Source organism: Drosophila albomicans, chromosome 2L (genome assembly GCF_009650485.2).
Source record: "Drosophila albomicans strain 15112-1751.03 chromosome 2L, ASM965048v2, whole genome shotgun sequence".
In the NCBI taxonomy this organism is placed as follows: Eukaryota; Metazoa; Arthropoda; class Insecta; order Diptera; family Drosophilidae; genus Drosophila; species Drosophila albomicans.
In genome coordinates this window covers 7,701,230-7,720,905 of record NC_047628.2, presented here as the reverse complement: position 1 = coordinate 7,720,905, position 19,676 = coordinate 7,701,230, and the positions used below count along the sequence as shown (strand labels likewise).

Here is a 19,676-nt window from a genome sequence, read left to right as displayed (position 1 = left end):
TGTACATTACTATATATTATAGGAGAAGACTTGCATCTTATGAGATGTAATGAAACAGTTTGAAGACATCAAAGTTGGATATATATCTGGCAATTCATAGAAAATTCTTAATTACAAACAATAAAATGACTTACAAAAAATTAATAAATAAAGAAATCGATTTGTATAATAATAATTTTATATAATACAAATACAACTTAGAGGTGGTAAAGCATGCCGTTATTTAATATTTCTTTATTGAGACAAAGCAGTACTCTAGCTATTTTTATTTGAAATGAAATTATATTATACATTAATATAATTTGGCATGCTATTACCATTATAAGTTGTATTTGCATTATTATAATTATTGTAAATTCGATTTTTTTGATTTGCGGGGCGGAAGTGGGCGTAGTAATAATCTTTAAATTTCATATCAAAATCATTGCATTGAAGATTGAATATAAATTAGGCAATTTAGTGTGAACTCTCGAGATTGAGATCTAGTTTTATTTTCTGACAGTAGACAGATACATAGGCGGACATGGCTAATGCGCTGTAGACGCTGCTTATAATATAATTTTGATAAATTATTAATGCCTCCTTCTGAGTTACAAATATTTCCTGTCGGCACAAAGTTATAAATACCCTTCTACCGTATGGGTAGCGGGTATAAAAATAAATACTTTGACTTTTAAATAAAAAATTGTGCTCTCTGTACTCAAAAAAACTACTTCTCGGCTTTCGCAAGGTTGTTTACTGAGAGGATCGAGGCATATGTAAAATATGTATATAGTAAGTATTTCCGAAATGCTTGACTGTGGAACAGAAAACGACTGATAAGCGGCTTTTGGAATTATTAGGGCAGTGGAACAGCAGCGGAACATGAGAATTTAGTTTGAATTTAGCGAGTGATTCGCGAGCAACAACTGTATTCAGATTGGTATGTGGAAATGTGCTCACTGAATTTGCATTGTCAGTGGCTAATGATAATGCTGTGCCTGGCCAGCATTGCTCTGAATGTGACCAGCTACTCGGAGTACGAGCAGCGTTATGACAATCGGCGAGGAGCGGGACAAGAATCTCGATACTATTCAGGTGGCGGCAACGGCAATAGGCAGCAGCTGTCTGCACAGATGCCTTATCAGCGACCAGGCGGAAACTACAACCAAGTGGACAATGACCAACAGCAGCCGCTGAGTCGTGAGTACTTGGTGCGTGCTCACGAGACAATTACGGATCGTGAGCATCACAAGTGCCGCATTTGGGTGCCGTAAATACGAGTCCTACACCTTAGATGTGATATTTATGTTATACTCTGCTTAGGGTCGATATGGTGTACAAGTATCCGTTGGCAAATATCATATCATCAGATACGGCCAACAAGCTGGCCAACATTGAGGTCTGTTGCACCGGCACCATTGCCATACGGCATCTCGGCGTTACTGTTTGTCGTCCGATTTGTGGCTGCCTGAACGGTGTTTGTCGTATGCCCGGCGAGTGCGATTGCTTCGAGGGATTCGTGAAGAACGATAATGGAGACTGTGTCTTTGCCTGCCCGTTGGGCTGTCAGAATGGTCGTTGCTTCCTTGACGGCAGTTGCCAATGCGATCCGGGCTATACGTTGGACGAAACGCGTCGCTTCTGTCGTCCCATCTGCAGCAGTGGCTGCAGCAACAACGGACGCCACAATTGCACCGAGCCGGAGACCTGCAGCTGTGCCAAGGGCTATCAGCTGACCGACAATAATGGCTGCCAGCCCGTCTGTGATCCCGACTGTGGCATTGGAGGACTTTGCCGGGACAACAACATCTGCGACTGCGGAGCGGGCTACACGCTCAAGGATGGCGTCTGTCAGACCGATTGCTATCAGTGAGTATTCGCTAAGCACAGACATTCAATTAAGTCATATACTAATCAGCACAACACAGTATATTGACAAGAATTACAACTGCAATTAAGAGCAGTACGAAGAAAACTAAATTCAATTTAGCTTATTTAAACGCCTGCTATATATAGTCCATTTCGTATTAATTAATAGATTTTTAGGAATCAGAAGATTCTTTTAAGTAAGCAGCTAAGCACTTATCAGTTAAGCAATAATATTATGCGATTGCTGTCACAATATTCTTGATCGGCAAAAACAGCCGGGACGGTATAGCCATGTCCGTCTGTCTATCTGTGAGGGTATCCATCTGTCCGTATAAACACTTTGATCTCAGAGACTGTAGGATATAAAGCTATAATTTCATTTCGATGACATTTGTAATTTTTGCCCGCAGATCAAAATTTCTTCAAATTTGGCAACGCCGACTTCTTCAAATCGAAATAATCGTTGATAAGGGGGGTTTTTTTTCTCTCGAGTTTTTGACTCCCTAAAAAATATATATAGATATCCGCTACCCATTTTGAATAAAAGCAAAATATTGCAGTATTTTTCTCAAAATATACCAAAAATAATATATTACCAAAGCAACTAATATACAATACAATACAAAAGTATTTTTTTAATAACATCGACAATTGTTATCTGATCGCAACCAGGAATCACAAAGACTATAGTTCTTATTATTATTGTATATACCAAAATTCGAGACTCTAGCTTTTAAATTACGCAAAAATTTGAAACAAGCTTGATCTGCGTGCAAATATAACAAATGCTGTCGTTATATCTCTATCTCTTATAGTCTCTGAGATGGTGGTCGAGGTCGAGCCGCTACCATTGAACTTTTAGTTCGTGGTGCCGAGACGGTTTTCCCGCCATTACATGTGGTGCGGCCTTAGCGAGGGTGCAAACTAGGTGCTAAGATGTTTAGCTTCATCAAGTTAATTGTGGTCGAGGTCGAGCCGCTACCATTGAACTTTTAGTTCGGGTGCGAGACTCCCGCCACATGTTCGCTTTGGTGCAGGAACCGTTCGTCGACAGATTCCACTACATTACGGGCATTCCGTCGGGATGTGTGTGTTTTTTGATCGGCGTTCGAAGGCTGCCATCTTTTTGGACGACCCGGATGCCATCTGCATGCCGATTGAGTTGCTCCTCACGGACTTTGGCGTGTGCGTGAGTGTCACTGGATGATTTGGCTCAATCTTTCTGAGTTCCGTATATTGCCAATACAACACGGAGTTGGAGCCGTACATTGCGTACTTAGATTCCGTGCTACTACTTGCTGGTAGCAGTTCGGTTTTCTTTGGCTTGGATGCGAACGTAGTGTTCCCCATGTGGTTCAGTAAATCGCTCGAGCGTGCTCGTGGCAACTTAAACCACCAACGGGGTGAGCTGCTGACTGAGTGGATCCAAGAATCCCGAGCCGGTGTGCTTAATGAGGTCAGCTGTTTTGCCAACGAAACAGCGTCTATGTGGGCCACATATGGCTGGAGAGTAGACGAGTGGGACCTCAGTGACCACAACCTGATCTGTGTCGAGAGCGATGCTCCTGTTAGGTCCTGGAACTTCATCATTGCGCGTAGGCAGTCGTTCCGTGGTGAGCTTGTATGCAACCCTGAGGAATTCCCGCAGGACTGGACGGAGATGTCCATTGACGATCAGGTGTCTGCAACGCGTTCACTGGTACACAGTGTACACTACTATGTATTTGGACGCAGGCAGCCGAGAGCCGTTCGGAAAGTGGTCTGGTGGAAGGCCGACCTTACAAAGAGCCGAGAGGTCAGAAGCGGCGGCGGGTACAGAATGGTCGTCGTCGTGACAGCGACTTGCGACTGACCTGCGGATGTCCCTACGGTTGAAAGTTCGTAACATGCCACGATTGCCATCCCAAATGTGCATCCGCTTATACTCGATGAGTACGAAGTGAGTGCTTGTGTCACTAGGCTACGGAGCAGACGATCGCCTGGCATGGACGGCATCACTGGAGTGATCTGCAAGGAGGTATAGCGTGCTATTCCTCAGCATCTTACAGCGTTGTATGCCCGCTGTTTAGTCGAAGGACATTTTCCTTCTAAGTGAAAACGCCCACGCTTTGTGCCACTGCTTAAGGGGCCCGATAAGGACAGGAGCGATCCTGGCTCTTATCGTGGTATATGTCTGCTTCCAGTCTTTGGTAAGGTGCTTGAGGGTATCATGGTCAGCCGATGGCAATTTGGTTTTCAACCTGGACGCTGTGTGGAGGATGCCTGGAGACACATGAGGAGTACTGTCGACACCAGGCCGGCAAGATATGTACTCGAAGTCTTCGTGGACTCGAAAGGAGCATTCGACCACGTGGAGTGGGATGCTGTGCTACGCTGACTGATCGACTCGTGCCAGGGCGGACAAAGTACTGTAGTGGCTGTGATTTACATCCAAAAGCTTCAGTGTTTATCTGCGGAGAGTCTCCAGGGGGCGCTGATCAACTCTTAAATTGTATCCCTGTACTCGGGCACCGCGAGATAAAGTCACTTGTGACAGACTCTCACGTTAAACTTTGGTCTCTATGTGTTTGAAATCCAGTGTTTCATACGGACAGACGGACGTATCGGCTGATCAAGAAAATATATATACTTTAAGGTGTCGCAGATGCCTCCTTCCACCTGTTACATACATTTCCTGCCGGCACAAAGTTCTAATACACTTCTACCCTATTAGTACCGGGTATAAAAATCCTACTTCAATCGGGGTTTAGATGCTTTGACTGACAGTCAGGTATATTTTCTACTCTATGGTATATTTTGAACGTATATCGGTATATTATTTTGTATATTTTAGTATTTTTGGGGTATAGTTTTAGTATATTTGTGAAATACAGTTTTATTAAAAATGCGTAGCGGGCAGTGTCTCGACTTGGAAGTCGAGTACAATAGCTTTTTCTACTTGTTTTCAAATGGTGTCCATCTGTTAAAATAAAAGTATTCCCTAAAGTATATTATTTCTTGTTTATTTATTTATGCCGCAGTTTGAGTCTACCAATCTAGTTTTGCCTAGGTTAAATAATCCCAAAATTCTAGAAATGCTTGGTAAAGGTTTGCCAGATATTGCTTTTGATTTGTTTATCTATCGTTACAAATCTTATTGAAAGTTAAATGATAAAGCCAATTTTCAATAGTCTAAGAGTTTTTCTATCAAAATAATTTTAGTAAGCGATTATATACAATTTATTCTATTTCATATTTCCTCCAGAAAATGCAATAATGGAATCTGCGTGAGCCGCAATCGATGCATCTGCGATCCCGGCTTTACATACCACGAGCAATCCACAATATGTGTGCCTGTTACTAGGAAATTTATTTTATCTAAACGTAGGTGGTTCTATATTCATTACTAAACTATTAGATTAACCTGAATGTTGCCTAGCGCTTAATATATCTAAAGGCAAGCAGCTCTTCACCAAATACCTTATACTTTTCGTTGAGTATTTACAGCTGTTAAGTTATAGTATGTTATTTTAAACTCACAAATAACAATCGCTTTCACAGGATGAGCGATTTTCACGCTTTTTGTAGTTGGGAAAGCATTCGCATTCGAGCCGTCCAGCTCGAAGCCCTTGTCGCATCTACAAGTGCCATAGGGAAAGCCCAGCGGACAGGTGGGCACACAATTATTTCGATAGTCATTGAAGCATTGACAGCGACCGCTTGGCATGCAAAAGCCGTGCCCAGGAGAAGCACGATCGCCGCAATCCGGAACACTACTAATACTGCGTTTTCTTCTTTTATTTTGTTTTAACTCGTACGCAACTTTATTGCTCTGCAACGTTCAACTCGCAGTTGTTTACTGTTGTTCCGGCGACTGGCAAGTTAGAGAAACGGGTCAGCGCCTAATCGTGGCTCTGGGAGGAAAACAGCGATAGAAAGACGGGCTTTTAATTAAAGAATGCGTACCACTCGAATTAAGAGTACTTCAACATGCTGCCTGTGAGGAGAGGAGAAGAATACAAAAGAGTGTCAGAATAAGTGGTGGACAGAGAGAGAGAGAGAGAGAGAGAGAGAGAGAGAGAGAGAGAGAAAGAAAGAGAGAGCGAGAGACGGAAATAAAGAGAAGAAGAAGATGAAACAAATCAGTTTGAATATATCAAAATTTCGAAATATGTTTCTTATTTTATTTTATGTACATTACTATACAGTATATAGTAGGAGAAGACTTGCAAAGTTTGAAACATCAAAGTTGGATATATATCTGGCAATTTATAGAAAATTCTTAATTACAAAAAATCTAAATGACTTAAGAAAAAAAAATAAATAAATAAAGAAATCGATTTGAATAAATAATTTAATTAGAAATAAAAATAATTAAAATAATACTTTGTCAGAATAAAGAAATCTTAAATAACGGCATACTTTTCCATCTCTAAGTTGTATTTGCGGGATGATAACAAAAAAATAAATACATAAATTTGTTAATATGTTGCCATAGTTTTGTAGTAATATTCCTCAAATTTCATATACAAATCATTGCATTGAAGATTGCACTTCGAATTAATTTTAGTTTTATTTTCTGCGTAGTAATAAATAATCAATAATTTTGATAAATTATTAACAATTGAGAAACAAATATATTTTTCAAAACAAATCGGAAATTCTATATATATCGCTTTCAAAAATAAAAAATAAATTCTTTGACTATTAATTAAGTAAATTGCGCTCTCTGTACTCAAGAAAACTACTTCTCGGCTTTCGCAAGGTTGTTTACTGAGAGGATCGAGGCATATGTAAACTATGTATGTACTGTATTTCCGAAATGCTTTGACTGTGGAACTGAAAACAACTGATAAGCGGCTTTTGGAATTATTAGGGCAGTGGAACAGCAGCGGAACATGAGAATTTAGTTTGAATTTAGCGAGTGATTCGCGAGCAACAACTGTGTTCAGATTGGTATGTGGAAATGTGCTCACTGAATTTGCATTGTCAGTGGCTAATGATAATGCTGTGCCTGGCCAGCATTGCTCTGAATGTGACCAGCTACTCGGAGTACGAGCAGCGTTATGACAATCGGCGAGGAGCGGGACAAGAATCTCGATACTATTCAGGTGGCGGCAACGGCAATAGGCAGCAGCTGTCTGCACAGATGCCTTATCAGCGACCAGGCGGAAACTACAACCAAGTGGACAATGACCAACAGCAGCCGCTGAGTCGTGAGTACTTGGTGCGTGCTCACGAGACAATTACGGATCGTGAGCATCACAAGTGCCGCATTTGGGTGCCGTAAGTACGAGTCCTACATCCCTTAGATGTGATATTTATGTTATACTCTGCTTAGGGTCGATATGGTGTACAAGTATCCGTTGGCAAATATCATATCATCAGATACGGCCAACAAGCTGGCCAACATTGAGGTCTGTTGCACCGGCACCATTGCCATACGGCATCTCGGCGTTACTGTTTGTCGTCCGATTTGTGGCTGCCTGAACGGTGTTTGTCGTATGCCCGGCGAGTGCGATTGCTTCGAGGGATTCGTGAAGAACGATAATGGAGACTGTGTCTTTGCCTGCCCGTTGGGCTGTCAGAATGGTCGTTGCTTCCTTGACGGTAGTTGCCAATGCGATCCGGGCTATACGTTGGACGAAACGCGTCGCTTCTGTCGTCCCATCTGCAGCAGCGGCTGCAGCAACAACGGACGCCACAATTGCACCGAGCCGGAGACCTGCAGCTGTGCCAAGGGCTATCAGCTGACCGACAATAATGGCTGCCAGCCCGTCTGTGATCCCGACTGTGGCATTGGAGGCCTTTGCCGGGACAACAACATCTGCGACTGTGGAGCGGGCTACACGCTCAAGGATGGCGTCTGCCAGACCGATTGCTATCAGTGAGTATTCGCTAAGCACAGACAATCAATTAAGTCATATACTAATCGGACAATACAGTATATTGACAAGAATTACAACTGCAATAGGAAGAAAACTTATTTCCATTTTCCTAATTTAAATGTCTGGCATACATTTTCACATTTCAGGCTAGTTAATACAATTTTAAGAATGAGAACTTAAAAAATATTCCCTTATGTATATAATTTGTTAATTATCTAGCTTCCGAAGTCTGAGTCTACCAATCTAGTTTTGCTTAAGTCATCTAATCCCAAAATTCTATAATTGCTTGCTAAAGGTTTGTTACATATTGCTTTAGGTTTATCTATCACCGCTGTTACAAATAATATTGAAAGTTAATTGGAAAAGCATATCCTCAGTAGTCTAAGTGTTTTACTAACGATGACGTTCTAAATTTATTTAATAATCATCAAAATTAATTTATTAGACTATTATATACATATAATTAATTCTATTTTATATATCCTCCAGGAAATGCAATAATGGAATCTGCGTGAGCCGGAATCGATGCATCTGCGATCCCGGCTTCACATACCACGAGCACTCGACGATATGTGTGCCTGTTTAAGGAGACTAAAACATTTACAGGATAACGTATGATTTATTAGTGTTAAACTTGCAGTAAATAAAACAGTTATAAAATACATGTTATTATTATGTATAATAATATTTAATTAAGCAATTGCTTACTGCACATTCTCAAATCTGCCATTCTCAGTGATGCCAGAGTAAAGTGCAGGGTGTTGGCTCTCATGCCTAAGATAGAGATAGGCGACAGTCGAGATCATTGCCAAGAGGATGGTTATGGCAACACACCAAACTAGGATTGTCTGCCAGTTGATAGCGCTTTGGTCGGACGTCGAAGCGTTTAAGGCAGCTTCCTTGGAGAACAAATCATCTTTTGGACTAATCTCTGAACAGAAAAACGTTCGCAGTTCACTGGAGCCATCGACATCACAGTGTAGCTGTCCTGTTGACTTATTGCAGCGACACTTGGAGGGATGCAAGCATGCCTTCTCAAAGTCATCCATGCACTTGCTGAAGCACTTGTCCGAGGTGGTAGCACTGTTCTCAGTTGATTGTTCAGTCCAACATTTGCAGCTGCTCGAACAATATTCGGATAGATCTTCGGTAGTATCAGAGGGAGGCATATCGCTGGTGGTGGTGGAGATGGAAGTGGTAGAAGTAGTGGTAGTCGTGACTCGTTGACATCCCTGCGAGCTGCTCTCGTAGCCAGCAAAGCACACACAAGTGTCGGGTGCAGTGCAGACACCGTTTTCACAACCCCCGCTGCAGTGAGGTCGGCAAATGGAGGAGGTTCCCTCGACAGTAGGACCAGTGTATCCCGGCAAGCAGCCGCACACATCGGGCGACACACATGTGCCATTCACACACTCGAGTTGACAGCTCGGCTTGCAGACGTGCCCAGGTGCAGACATGTCCATTTCGTAGTGCATATCACAGATGCAGATCTGGGGTGCCAAACAGGCGGCATTTTGGCAACTTGGCTCACAGATCGGCTCACAAATATGCTGAGAGTTCGCAGCGAACCGATAGCCGGCTTCACACTCACAGGTGTCGGGACCAGTGCAGATCCCGTGTTGGCAGGCAGGGCTGCATTGGGGCTCGCACCTTTTTTGGGGGCCCATTAGGTAGCCAGAGTTGCAGGCACACTTTTCAGGTGCAATGCATCGACCATTTGGACAGCCTTGCATACACTTTGGTACACACTCTTGCGCTGATTCCCTACTGATCTCATAGCCATCATAGCATTCACATTGGTTGGGCGACACACACCTAGCAAAGGCGGCGCATCCCTTGGGACAGCTTGGGACACAGACATCTGGTTCCCTCTGCTGATAGCCCTCGATACATTCACAGAATTCCGGCGCCTTACAAATGCTGTGCTCCTGGCAGCTCAAACTGCAGATTGGCTGGCATTTGCCATCCGTCATATGCCAACCCTCATCACATTCACATTTACCAGGCGCAGTGCAACTGCTGTGTGGCGCACATTCCTCAGCACAGATTGGACGACAATCGGTTAAGTTGTATCCGTTCGCAACCGCCTTGTAACCCACTTCACACTCGCAGTTGTTGGGCGAGGAGCAGAAGCTATGAGCTCCACATCGCGGGTTGCATTCGGGTACACAATCGACATCGTCGTCATAGATCTTGTGGTAACCTGTGTTGCATTCACACTTATTGGGCGAGTAGCAGTGCATGTTTGTCCCGCAATTATCGCAATCGATCAACGTGCAGTCATCTCCAAAATAGCCATCATAGCATACACATTTGGCATATGAGCTCGAGCAATAACTATGCTCGGGACACGTTTTTTCAATGTATTCAAATTCTTCACAGCAATAATAAGTGTTTTGAAATTTATATTTGAGCTGCAAGAAAAAATGTGCGAATGAATACATATATATATCGGATATAAACAGACGCAATTGCGCATTACTCATTTTCAGTTCCGGAAGTTACAACTTACTCACTCTGTTTACGTCTATACAGCTTGACTACGAGACGATTTGACACAGAGTAGTGTCCACTGCTTTTTTAATCTTTTAACTTCTAATAATTCGTAATTTATTTCGTTATTCTACAAATATTCCTTCTTGTGCTTATCTTATTCAGGGTATATTAAGAACTTCACTTTTTATGTTTCTAATTCTTAGTTTCTGAAATCTTACACAGTCAGACAGACATCGGACATGGCTAAGTTAGATAGACTATTGATGTTTATCAGGAATACAGTTGCCGTTTTCAATTCATTAGCTTTTGTTTAAATTTCTGACTATTGTTATACCCGCTACCCATACGGTAGAAGGGTATTATTACTTTGTGCCTCCAGGAAATGTATGTAATAAACAGAAGAAGAGAATATACGAAATAGTGATATAACTTTCTTAAAATTTTTTAGAGCTCAGATACATTGTACAATAATAACTGTAGTCTTTATGATACCTGAATTTTTGCAATCAGATAAAAATTGTATAAGTTAATTAAAAAAAATACTTTTGTATCGGGAAAAACACCTACGTACATGGTTACTAGGGGTCTTAATTATATTAGTATATTTTTAGTGTTTTTGCAGAATAATTATAAGGTATATATTTAAATTAATACCGTACTACTTTGGGTCTAAGTTGCTTTGGCTGACAATCTGGCACTCTATGACACATTATGCAGTCCATTAATTCGGTATATTTTAAAATTAATACCGCACTTTTTTGCTTTGATTTAACATGGATAGCGGATATCTCACAGTCATGTACACTCAACTGTAGCTTTCTTATATGTTTCAGATTCGGTTTGTAAATTTACCTTTGGAACCCACTGAAATTGCATTTTGGTTTTAGTAACATAACGTCCATACCAATTTTTTTCTGTGTATGACACGGGTACATATGCAAGCTCTTCATCCATATATGTTACTTGGTCTCGTCTAAGGCAAACATGTCCATATGCATTAATTATTGCAAAATAATTGCAAAAAATAAGAAAGCTAATACAAAAAATTATATTTTTTTTCATTTCACTAGATTTCAACAGCTCTATAGCGCGTTTTAAACTAAACTGAAGAATAAAGTCTTAGCGAGTCTTGTTTCTGTAAGTAGACATCCGCTTTGCTCTCTCGATTCGAGAGTTTAGCTAAAAACGACTTGATAAGACTTCATTCTGTAGAGGAATGCCGGAGCGACTTTTTGATGCGTAAAATATTAAAAATAATATAATATTATTTTATTCCGAATAAATGCCATATAAAAAACAAATCCTATAATTTGAAGAAGATATATGAAAATTATTTTTTCTATCCTCTACAGTTTTAATACTAATATGCTTGATTTCCAGGGAAAACGACCTTGGACTGCATTTCATCATTTTATCAGTGTGCTCGAGAAACAATTATTATGTAATATATAATATTTTAGTGTCGGTTTTCTTATCTTATGCATATGGGCTTAGAATTTAATATTAACTTAATGGAAAATTTTGAAGACAACCAAACAAAACAACCAAAAAAGCTCCAATTGTGCTATCCATTTGTAGATTATAGCAAGTATGTTGCATCGCAATAACAGAAAATATAGCTAAGCTCATAATCCAGACATAGAATGTATACGCACATACGAGTATTACATACATATGTACCATTTGTAACATAACATATACGAAAAAGTAGAACTCGCGAAGCTGCTCGCGATATTTTCAAGTTTTAAATTAGCAAACGATCTGGATTCTAATCTCCGCTTATTGGGTTGCACTTGACTCACTAATCTTGCTGTACTTCTTGATTAGTCATAAAACTATTCATTAAATTAAAAGTTTAAGTCTGAAAACAATAAGGGTAGATGCAACTGGAACATATTGTAGAATTAAATTTGTTTTGCCTTTGGCCAATTATTCCGTGATAATTTATTATTTAAGTAGTATGTATTATACATATAATATTTGGTTTTTGTATGATTTTTGATGCTGATAAAAAAACGTGCACCTTATAGGATTGCACTTATGATAGAAACAATTTCAATTACCTTAAAGTTTTAAAACCTTTAAGATAGAGGCTATAAAAATAACAAAAAAAAAACTTAATCCCTTTCTGAAGGGTGATGAGATTGTTTTTAAATTATAAATTTAAAAAAACCAATGATCGGGTGGTGAACTATTTATTTTGGGAACTGTCTATTTACTTGTGTGTTTGTATTTTTGTAACATTAAAAAAATTGCCCAAATAGCATTGTTTACTTGAACATAAAAATATAAATAAAAAATTGCAATTTTTAAAGTAGGTTTTATTGTGAGCAAAATTCTAAATACTCAGGGTTTTGTTACATAATTATAACCATTTGGCAAGACTTTCAAGCAGTTGTTTGAAAATAATTATAACAGTGTAAATTCAGTGCTAAGTCTGTGATTTATTTAATAAAATAAATTACGAATAAATATAATTTATGATTTCTAATTGCAATACACCACATTTATTTGAGGTTTTTATTTTATATATTTTTTAGTGAATCATTGCGGTGAATAAAGAGTAAGTATAGCGCAATACATTAAGTTTTGCTATAATAAAAATTGTGTCGATGAGAACTGTAGTATGTACTGAATTTTACATACATATGTTATGCAAATTTAAATATAGGAGCTGTTGTCAATGCCTTCGGGGCTGGTGTCGACTTGACCCAAATTCACATTTCGCATAACTGAGCCATCGATATCTTTTTCATTAGAATAGCTGGGTTTCTTACAACATCTGATGAAAACATAGACAATGAATGAAATAAGCGAAATGAGAGCAATCGCTGTAACCACGCCAAGGAATATGAGTATCCACATGGCCGTCGGGCTGGAACAGTTGCGATTATCCTGATCATCGGCATTATAGCCGGGGAAACACTCGCATTTATCTGGCTGGGCACAGTAGCTGTTGTCTTCACACTCGTTGCTGCAGATTGGTGTACAATAATTGCCCTCGCCCTGAAAACCATCTTTGCAGGCGCACGTCCCAGGATTGATGCAATAGCTGAACTCCTCACACTCTGGTGCACATATGGGTAAACAGTCACCAGTTGCGTTCTTCTTGTATCCAGGATGGCAATCGCAGTTGTTTGGGCTGGTGCATTCGGCATGAGGTCCACACTCATTTTTGCAAGTGGGTAGACAGTGATCACTGCTTGGCGTTGGTCGATGGTAGCCATCGAGGCAAAGACATTTTTCAGGCTCTTTGCAATACATGTGATTGCCACACTTATCGCACTTGGGCTCACAGTTTCCAGAGATGGACATCTGATAGCCATCATTACATTTACACTTTTCGGGTTCGTCACAGGTACTGTAATTTGGGCAGCCTTTCGAGCAATAAGGCTCACACGTTTCCGTTTTATTATTTTTCCAATAGCCAACTTTGCAAGTGCAATTTCCAGGTTTTATACACTCTTCGTTCTTGCCACATTTCTCTAAACAAATTGGCTGACAGACTCCAAGATAGTCGAATTTGTAGTTAGTTTCGCATAGGCAGACTTCTGGTTTTACACATTTTTGATGAAGCCCACATTTTTGAGGACATTGAGGCTGACACTTGTTTTCTACCCTAGCATAACCCTCGACACATTGGCAATCTTTTGGTTTTACGCACACTTCAAAATTAGTAATATTACAGCTCTTACTACAGATTGGATGACAGTGGTCCAGTGAATCTTTCTCATATCCTGTAGTGCAATTACAGACGTTCGGTGCGACACAGTTTTGAAATTCTCCACACGGCTTATCACATACAGGAACGCAGTTTGTCGTATTGTCTGTCGATCTCACGTATCCCGAGAGGCAGTCACAATTTCCTGGACTGTTGCACACAGTATTTTTACCACAAGTTGTTTTTTCACATTGTGGCAAACAACCTTTACCTGAGTAGCCCTTGTTACATATGCATTGGGGTGGACTGTCGTCAGGTTTTCGTTGACAAGTGGAATTCCCAACACAAGTTGGAGAGCACCTTGGTCTACAGGTAGTGGAATTATACCTTGGGATAGCCTGTACAGGAAGATTCTTTAGTTATTCCACAGCAATATCGGTTATTTGTAAATAATTTATACCTCTTGAACTTGGTTTTTTTCCTTCACTTGAATCCTATTTGTTTTTCCATCTACTAATATTTGAACGTGATCCACAGTCACAGATTTCGTAATGTTTTCGATAACCGTATCGGGTAAACACCACGAAATATCCTCCTCGCACTTGTTGATACTCACGTAGAGCTGGATCAGAAATAGGAAGAGAAATACACGATTTCTCCGCGCCATAATGCAAAATGCTGTATCGTAGTCCGATATAAAACTGATTTATTTCGAGCTTTACTGCAGCCTTTTAAAGACTTCCACAGTCCAAATACGTCATGGCATCTACCGCAATAACTTCCTTCACATACTGGACTTATTCACGTATTGAGTTAATCTTTGATTAAAACTTTGAATAAGGGTAGTCATGTTATGAATCACAAATGAAAGCTAATTAAAACTCTTTGTAAATTAAATGTTATTAAATTAATGAAACAGATTTAAAAATATAATTAAACATTAAAGGTTAAATTTTTTTTCTTACACAGTTATTTACAGAAGACTATATAAATACAAGACAATTTTATATTAGATGAAAGATCTTGTTTTATGTACATATGTATATGACACCGGTTGATAAGCGAAAAAATAAAACTCATATGTCATTTTCAATGTTAAGGACCTCGACATATCATAATCAGCAGCTTGTTGGAGAAGTTGTCTTGTCTTGCTTCATGGTGGGTTCAACAAACACATGCTGTTGCTGCTTTTATTCTTGCTTATATGCGGTATCTACAGTACGCTGATAAGATGTTTTCAAGTCCGTCCTATTCTCTGCCTTGTGCTCCAATTGGAATCTCATTTGCCAGTTCATTTGTAATTTGTGTCTTCGATCGAGTGGTGTGAGTTCCCCGAGTTCGTAGCCATGTGGCGAGTGATATTAATATGCTTAGCGAGTTCGGGACTGCTTTGGCTTCAAATCGATGCCTGTGTCGAACGCGTGCCGTAAGTAATCTGTCGATGATATCGATATTCTGTGAATCTTCCTCAAGTGATAACCTCACCCAAATTCAAAGTGTCGCCAAAGTAAGGATCAACTTATTGACTATGCGAAAATATCAGAGCATGAGTAATTGCACCCACGACTGTGGAGCTTTGGTTGTGCGACCCGTCAAAGAGGTATGTATTGCCTTCTGATAGGCTCAATTTTCAAAATTTATTTTTGAATGTCATAAAAGGTATTTACTTTTATATAAAGAATTGAATTGCTGTGACACATGCAACACAAATAAATATTTCCAATTCTGTTTGCACTTTTCATAAAATATGCAGAGTAATGCATATAAGATCCAAATATACAAGAGAGCTAGAAATAATTTAATACTTAAATGGCTTATGAGAAGCCAAAAGCATTTATTATTTTTTTAAGAGTTGTTTGAAATACAATAAGATATAAATTATTACATTTACACGTTATTTTGTGTATTTCATAGCGAAAGCAATATGAAATAAATCAACGAAAACCAAAATAATTTCTTTATAGTTAATATCACCAGAATACCATAAAATAAGTAAATTCACTTTTGTGACGACTTATTTGAACACTGATTTCAGCAAATGCAATGCTTTGAAGATTTTAACGGTCTTCATTTGATAGACAAATGTTGATTTATTTTAATTTGGTTTTTTGTTCTGTCGTTTGCAACAATTATTGTCAATATATATGTATATCTTATTATAATAAGAAAATATAAAAAAGAGAATATTTCACAACACAAAGATTATAACACAGTTTTTAGATCTATCGCAACTTAATTTCGTAAATCTAATTTGAATTTAGCAGGAAAATTAGCGAATCTATAAACCTTGGCCTGAGTTATATATAAATGTTTAAATTTTTTTAAACATGTACTAAATTCAAAATTAATATAATTTATTATTATGTTGATAGCATTTTAAATTTCTATCGCTTGTTGTGATTAAAGTTTACTTTTAAAATTAGTTGCATTGAATGCAAAATACATATAAACAATTTTTTAAGGTGGTAATCTGTAAAACTAAATTTTAAATAATGCTATGAATAGAAAGTTTAGTAATGTTCCCATGCATTTCGGGCTATTTTTTTTTTTAAATGAGCAAAGTAATCATATTATATTGTACTTCAGTTTATTTGTTATTTGTTTTCAATTTGCCTTTGCATGTGAATAAAGATACAACAAATAAAACAATTATATATTACTTATCAGCAGTGCTGCAGTGCTGCTAATAAGAGCGACTTTCAAGATTGTTGTGGATTCAACTTGACCCACGAGCACTTTGCAAGTGCAGTTGCATTGCTTTTAATGTTGGAATCAATGTTTTTTATTTTAAAAGATTTTATTAAGAACGCTCTTACATATGTGTATAAAGATATTTGCAGATAGATTATTAAAAATATTTATTTGAATGACAACTACGAACAGTCTGCAGATAAACATTACAGTAAAAATTCAAAATAATAATAATAAAAATGTAAAAAACTTAATTAACCTTTTAATAATAATTTTTCTGGATTTTGCAGACTTACATGTCCATAGATTTGGTCTGCTGTGAGGGCTACGAACGCATTGATGACTCTAGGTAAGTGAGCACACAATGTGCTATTATGCCGAGTTATTTCTCCAATTTGTTTCGTTGATCTTTTCAGTGAGCAGTGTCGACCCAAGTGCACCGGTTGCGGCACGTCCGGCAGATGCATTGCTCCGGGAGTTTGCCACTGCGGCGATGGCTACAACAACCATAGAAATCAGAGTATCTGCGAGGCGCAGTGCAGCGAGCCCTGCGTCAATGGACGCTGCACTTCGGTGGATGTCTGCGAGTGCCTGGAAGGCTATCGATTTCGACCCGACAGCCAGACCTTCTGTGAGCCCATCTGCAGCGTGGATTGCAGCAATGGCCACTGCGTGGCACCGGGCAAATGCGAATGCCACGTGGGCTATCAACGCAACGAGACACTGGCCAAGTGCTTGCCCATCTGTGAGGAGAAATGCGAGCATGGCGACTGCGTGGGTCCGAATGAGTGTGGTTGCCATCCAGGCTATGAGGCACGACTCGATCGACCTTATAGTTGTGATCCCGTTTGCAAAAGTGGCTGTCGCAATGGCCTGTGCCTGGAGCCCGAACGCTGTGCCTGCAATCTGGGCTACTCCCATAAGGATGGTCGCATCTCCGAGGGCTGTGAACCCAACTGTCAGCCTGGCTGCGTCAATGGCACCTGTGTGGCGCCCAATCTCTGCCGCTGCGACGAGGGACATGTCCCGCTCAATAGTTCGCATTCCGTCTGCGTTCCGAGCTGTCGCCTAGGATGCGAGAATGGTTTCTGCAATGCTCCCGGACGTTGTGAATGCCATGCGGGATACATTAAACTGGCGCCACATCGTTGCACAGCTGTCTGCAATCCGGCGTGTGGCAACAATGCACGTTGCACGGCGCCCGACCTCTGCCAGTGCGATGAGGGCTATGCGCCCATCAATGGCAGCCTGCGGGAATGTGAGCCGCAGTGCCCGAAGTCCTGCTATAATGGCATCTGCAGCAGTCCGGGCGTTTGCTCTTGTCTTGCGGGCTACGAAGCTCTGACGTCGTTCTACTGCGCGGCCAGCTGCAGTCGCAAGTGTGTCCATGGCAGCTGCGTAGCGCCGAATCGTTGCCGCTGCTTTACCGGGTATCGACCTAGTCCAACCGATCCCTATGTCTGTGAGCCCATCTGCTCGGAGAGCTGTGGCATCGGCGGCCATTGTATTGCGCCCGAGATCTGCAAATGCAATCCCGGCTTCGCCAAGCGCTGGCCCAGCGGTTCCTGTGAACCCAACTGTCCCCAGAAGTGCATCAACAGTCGCTGCGTCGGTTACGATACCGGCGGTGGTTGCGTCTGCTACGAGGGTTATACTAAGCGTGAATTCTCTAACAACGTCTGCGAACCGTACTGCGCCTCCACGTGCCAATATGGCAAGTGTGTGGAGCCCAATCAGTGCGAGTGTTTGCCAGGCTACGAGGATACCAAGAATCCTTACGTCTGCACACCAAGTTGTCGTCCCGCCTGTGTCAACGGCCGCTGTGTGGCGCCAGGACAATGCGAATGCAGTGCTGGCTATGTGGTGACCAACTCAAGTGAACCTCATCTGTGCAACGCCCAGTGCAAGGAGCGTTGCATCAATGCCGAGTGCCTGCGTCCCAATGAGTGCAGCTGCCTCTTTGGCTACAGCCTCATCCCAGGCAGCCTCAACGAATGTGCACCTATCTGTGACGAGGAGTGTGACAGCGGAAGCGTCTGTGTTGCTCCCGACATCTGTGAGCAGCGTCCATATCGTGCTCTCTCCACGGGTGGAGGCGCTGGCCTCTCCTGCTGGACAATGCTGGGAGGTGCTGTGCTGCTGTGTGTGCTGCTTGTGATGCTGCCACTGCTATTGATGCGGCATGTGCAACAGCGGCGACGAATGGAGAGCGACAAGCATCGTGTGCATCTCATCGAGAATCCCAGCTATGGTGTTTGCCTGGCAGCCATCGAGGAGCAATCGAACGACAACCAGGAGATCGGTTTGGGAGATTAAGCCACTCTCTAGATTGTCTTTAAACAATAAATATCTTATATGATAAAACGCTTCATAGCCATAAGTAACTAGACAGCTGTTATGATTGTAAAACCTTTTCTACTTACTTGATAATGAAATACAATAAATCAACTGAGACATTTACTTTAATTTACTACTTAATAAGTTGTAACATTCCCAAATTATTTGACTGAAAAAAAAATGAAAAATCAAAGATAACTTCATTAAAATTTTATATGAAAATAAAGTGTATTATCCAGCAATTTTTTTGAAAATAAAATAATTTATTACCAGGATCAACTTCCTTTTAGCCCTCCATCGTACTTATTACTCACATGAATTTTTGAATCAAGTTTCTAATATTTGAGATATTTGAGGATGTTCAATTATATGAAATGAACCAATATATATTTAGTACAAATGAATATTTCTCAAAATATACCGAAAATATAGGAAAAAATACTAAAAACATATATAATTATATTTATATATGTGCTAAATATGTCATATAGTAGAAAATATACTAAGTATATCAGATTGCCAGCCAAATCATCTAAGACCCGATTGCAGTAGGCATTTTTTGCAATATAAATAATTTATTGTATGGGTAGCGGGTATAAGAAGTGCTATAAACGAACCAAATAATTGAGAAATAAAGCGATAATTGTTCTTAATAAGGGTCAACACAGTCACATCAGTTGAATGTTATAACCTTCATCACTCACCTATTTCAATTTATATTATTTCATTCAAAATTTAACTATAGTACATGCCTTCAACAACCAATCGTAATG

General features: G+C 40.1%; 4 protein-coding genes across 4 annotated transcripts; 3 read left to right on the top strand and 1 right to left on the bottom strand.

Moving 5' to 3' along the window:
* The first annotated feature begins 919 nt into the window (after positions 1-919).
* LOC117564423 (epidermal growth factor-like protein) lies at positions 920-5,308 on the top strand. Its single transcript, XM_034243156.2, has 3 exons — positions 920-1,252; positions 1,306-1,851; positions 5,096-5,308. Exons 1-3 carry the CDS (start codon positions 933-935, stop codon positions 5,238-5,240), a joined length of 1,011 nt encoding a protein of 336 aa, XP_034099047.2. The 5' UTR covers positions 920-932; the 3' UTR covers positions 5,241-5,308.
* Positions 5,309-6,720: 1,412 nt separating this feature from the next.
* Positions 6,721-8,382, top strand: LOC117564425 (epidermal growth factor-like protein). The gene is made up of 3 exons (XM_034243159.2): positions 6,721-7,116; positions 7,172-7,717; positions 8,208-8,382. The coding sequence occupies exons 1-3, from the start codon at positions 6,797-6,799 to the stop codon at positions 8,302-8,304; spliced, it is 963 nt and encodes a 320-aa protein (XP_034099050.2). The 5' UTR covers positions 6,721-6,796; the 3' UTR covers positions 8,305-8,382.
* On the bottom strand, positions 8,312-14,634 carry LOC117563681 (multiple epidermal growth factor-like domains protein 10). Its single transcript, XM_052002234.1, has 4 exons — positions 14,336-14,634; positions 12,879-14,273; positions 11,067-11,318; positions 8,312-10,132 (listed from the first exon to the last, which is right to left on the bottom strand). The coding sequence occupies exons 1-4, from the start codon at positions 14,540-14,542 to the stop codon at positions 8,423-8,425; spliced, it is 3,564 nt and encodes a 1,187-aa protein (XP_051858194.1). The 5' UTR covers positions 14,543-14,634; the 3' UTR covers positions 8,312-8,422.
* Positions 14,635-15,162: 528 nt separating this feature from the next.
* On the top strand, positions 15,163-18,943 carry LOC117564417 (multiple epidermal growth factor-like domains protein 10). The gene is made up of 4 exons (XM_034243148.2): positions 15,163-15,301; positions 15,373-15,475; positions 16,857-16,915; positions 16,983-18,943. The coding sequence occupies exons 1-4, from the start codon at positions 15,222-15,224 to the stop codon at positions 18,880-18,882; spliced, it is 2,142 nt and encodes a 713-aa protein (XP_034099039.1). The 5' UTR covers positions 15,163-15,221; the 3' UTR covers positions 18,883-18,943.
* Positions 18,944-19,676: the final 733 nt, after the last annotated feature.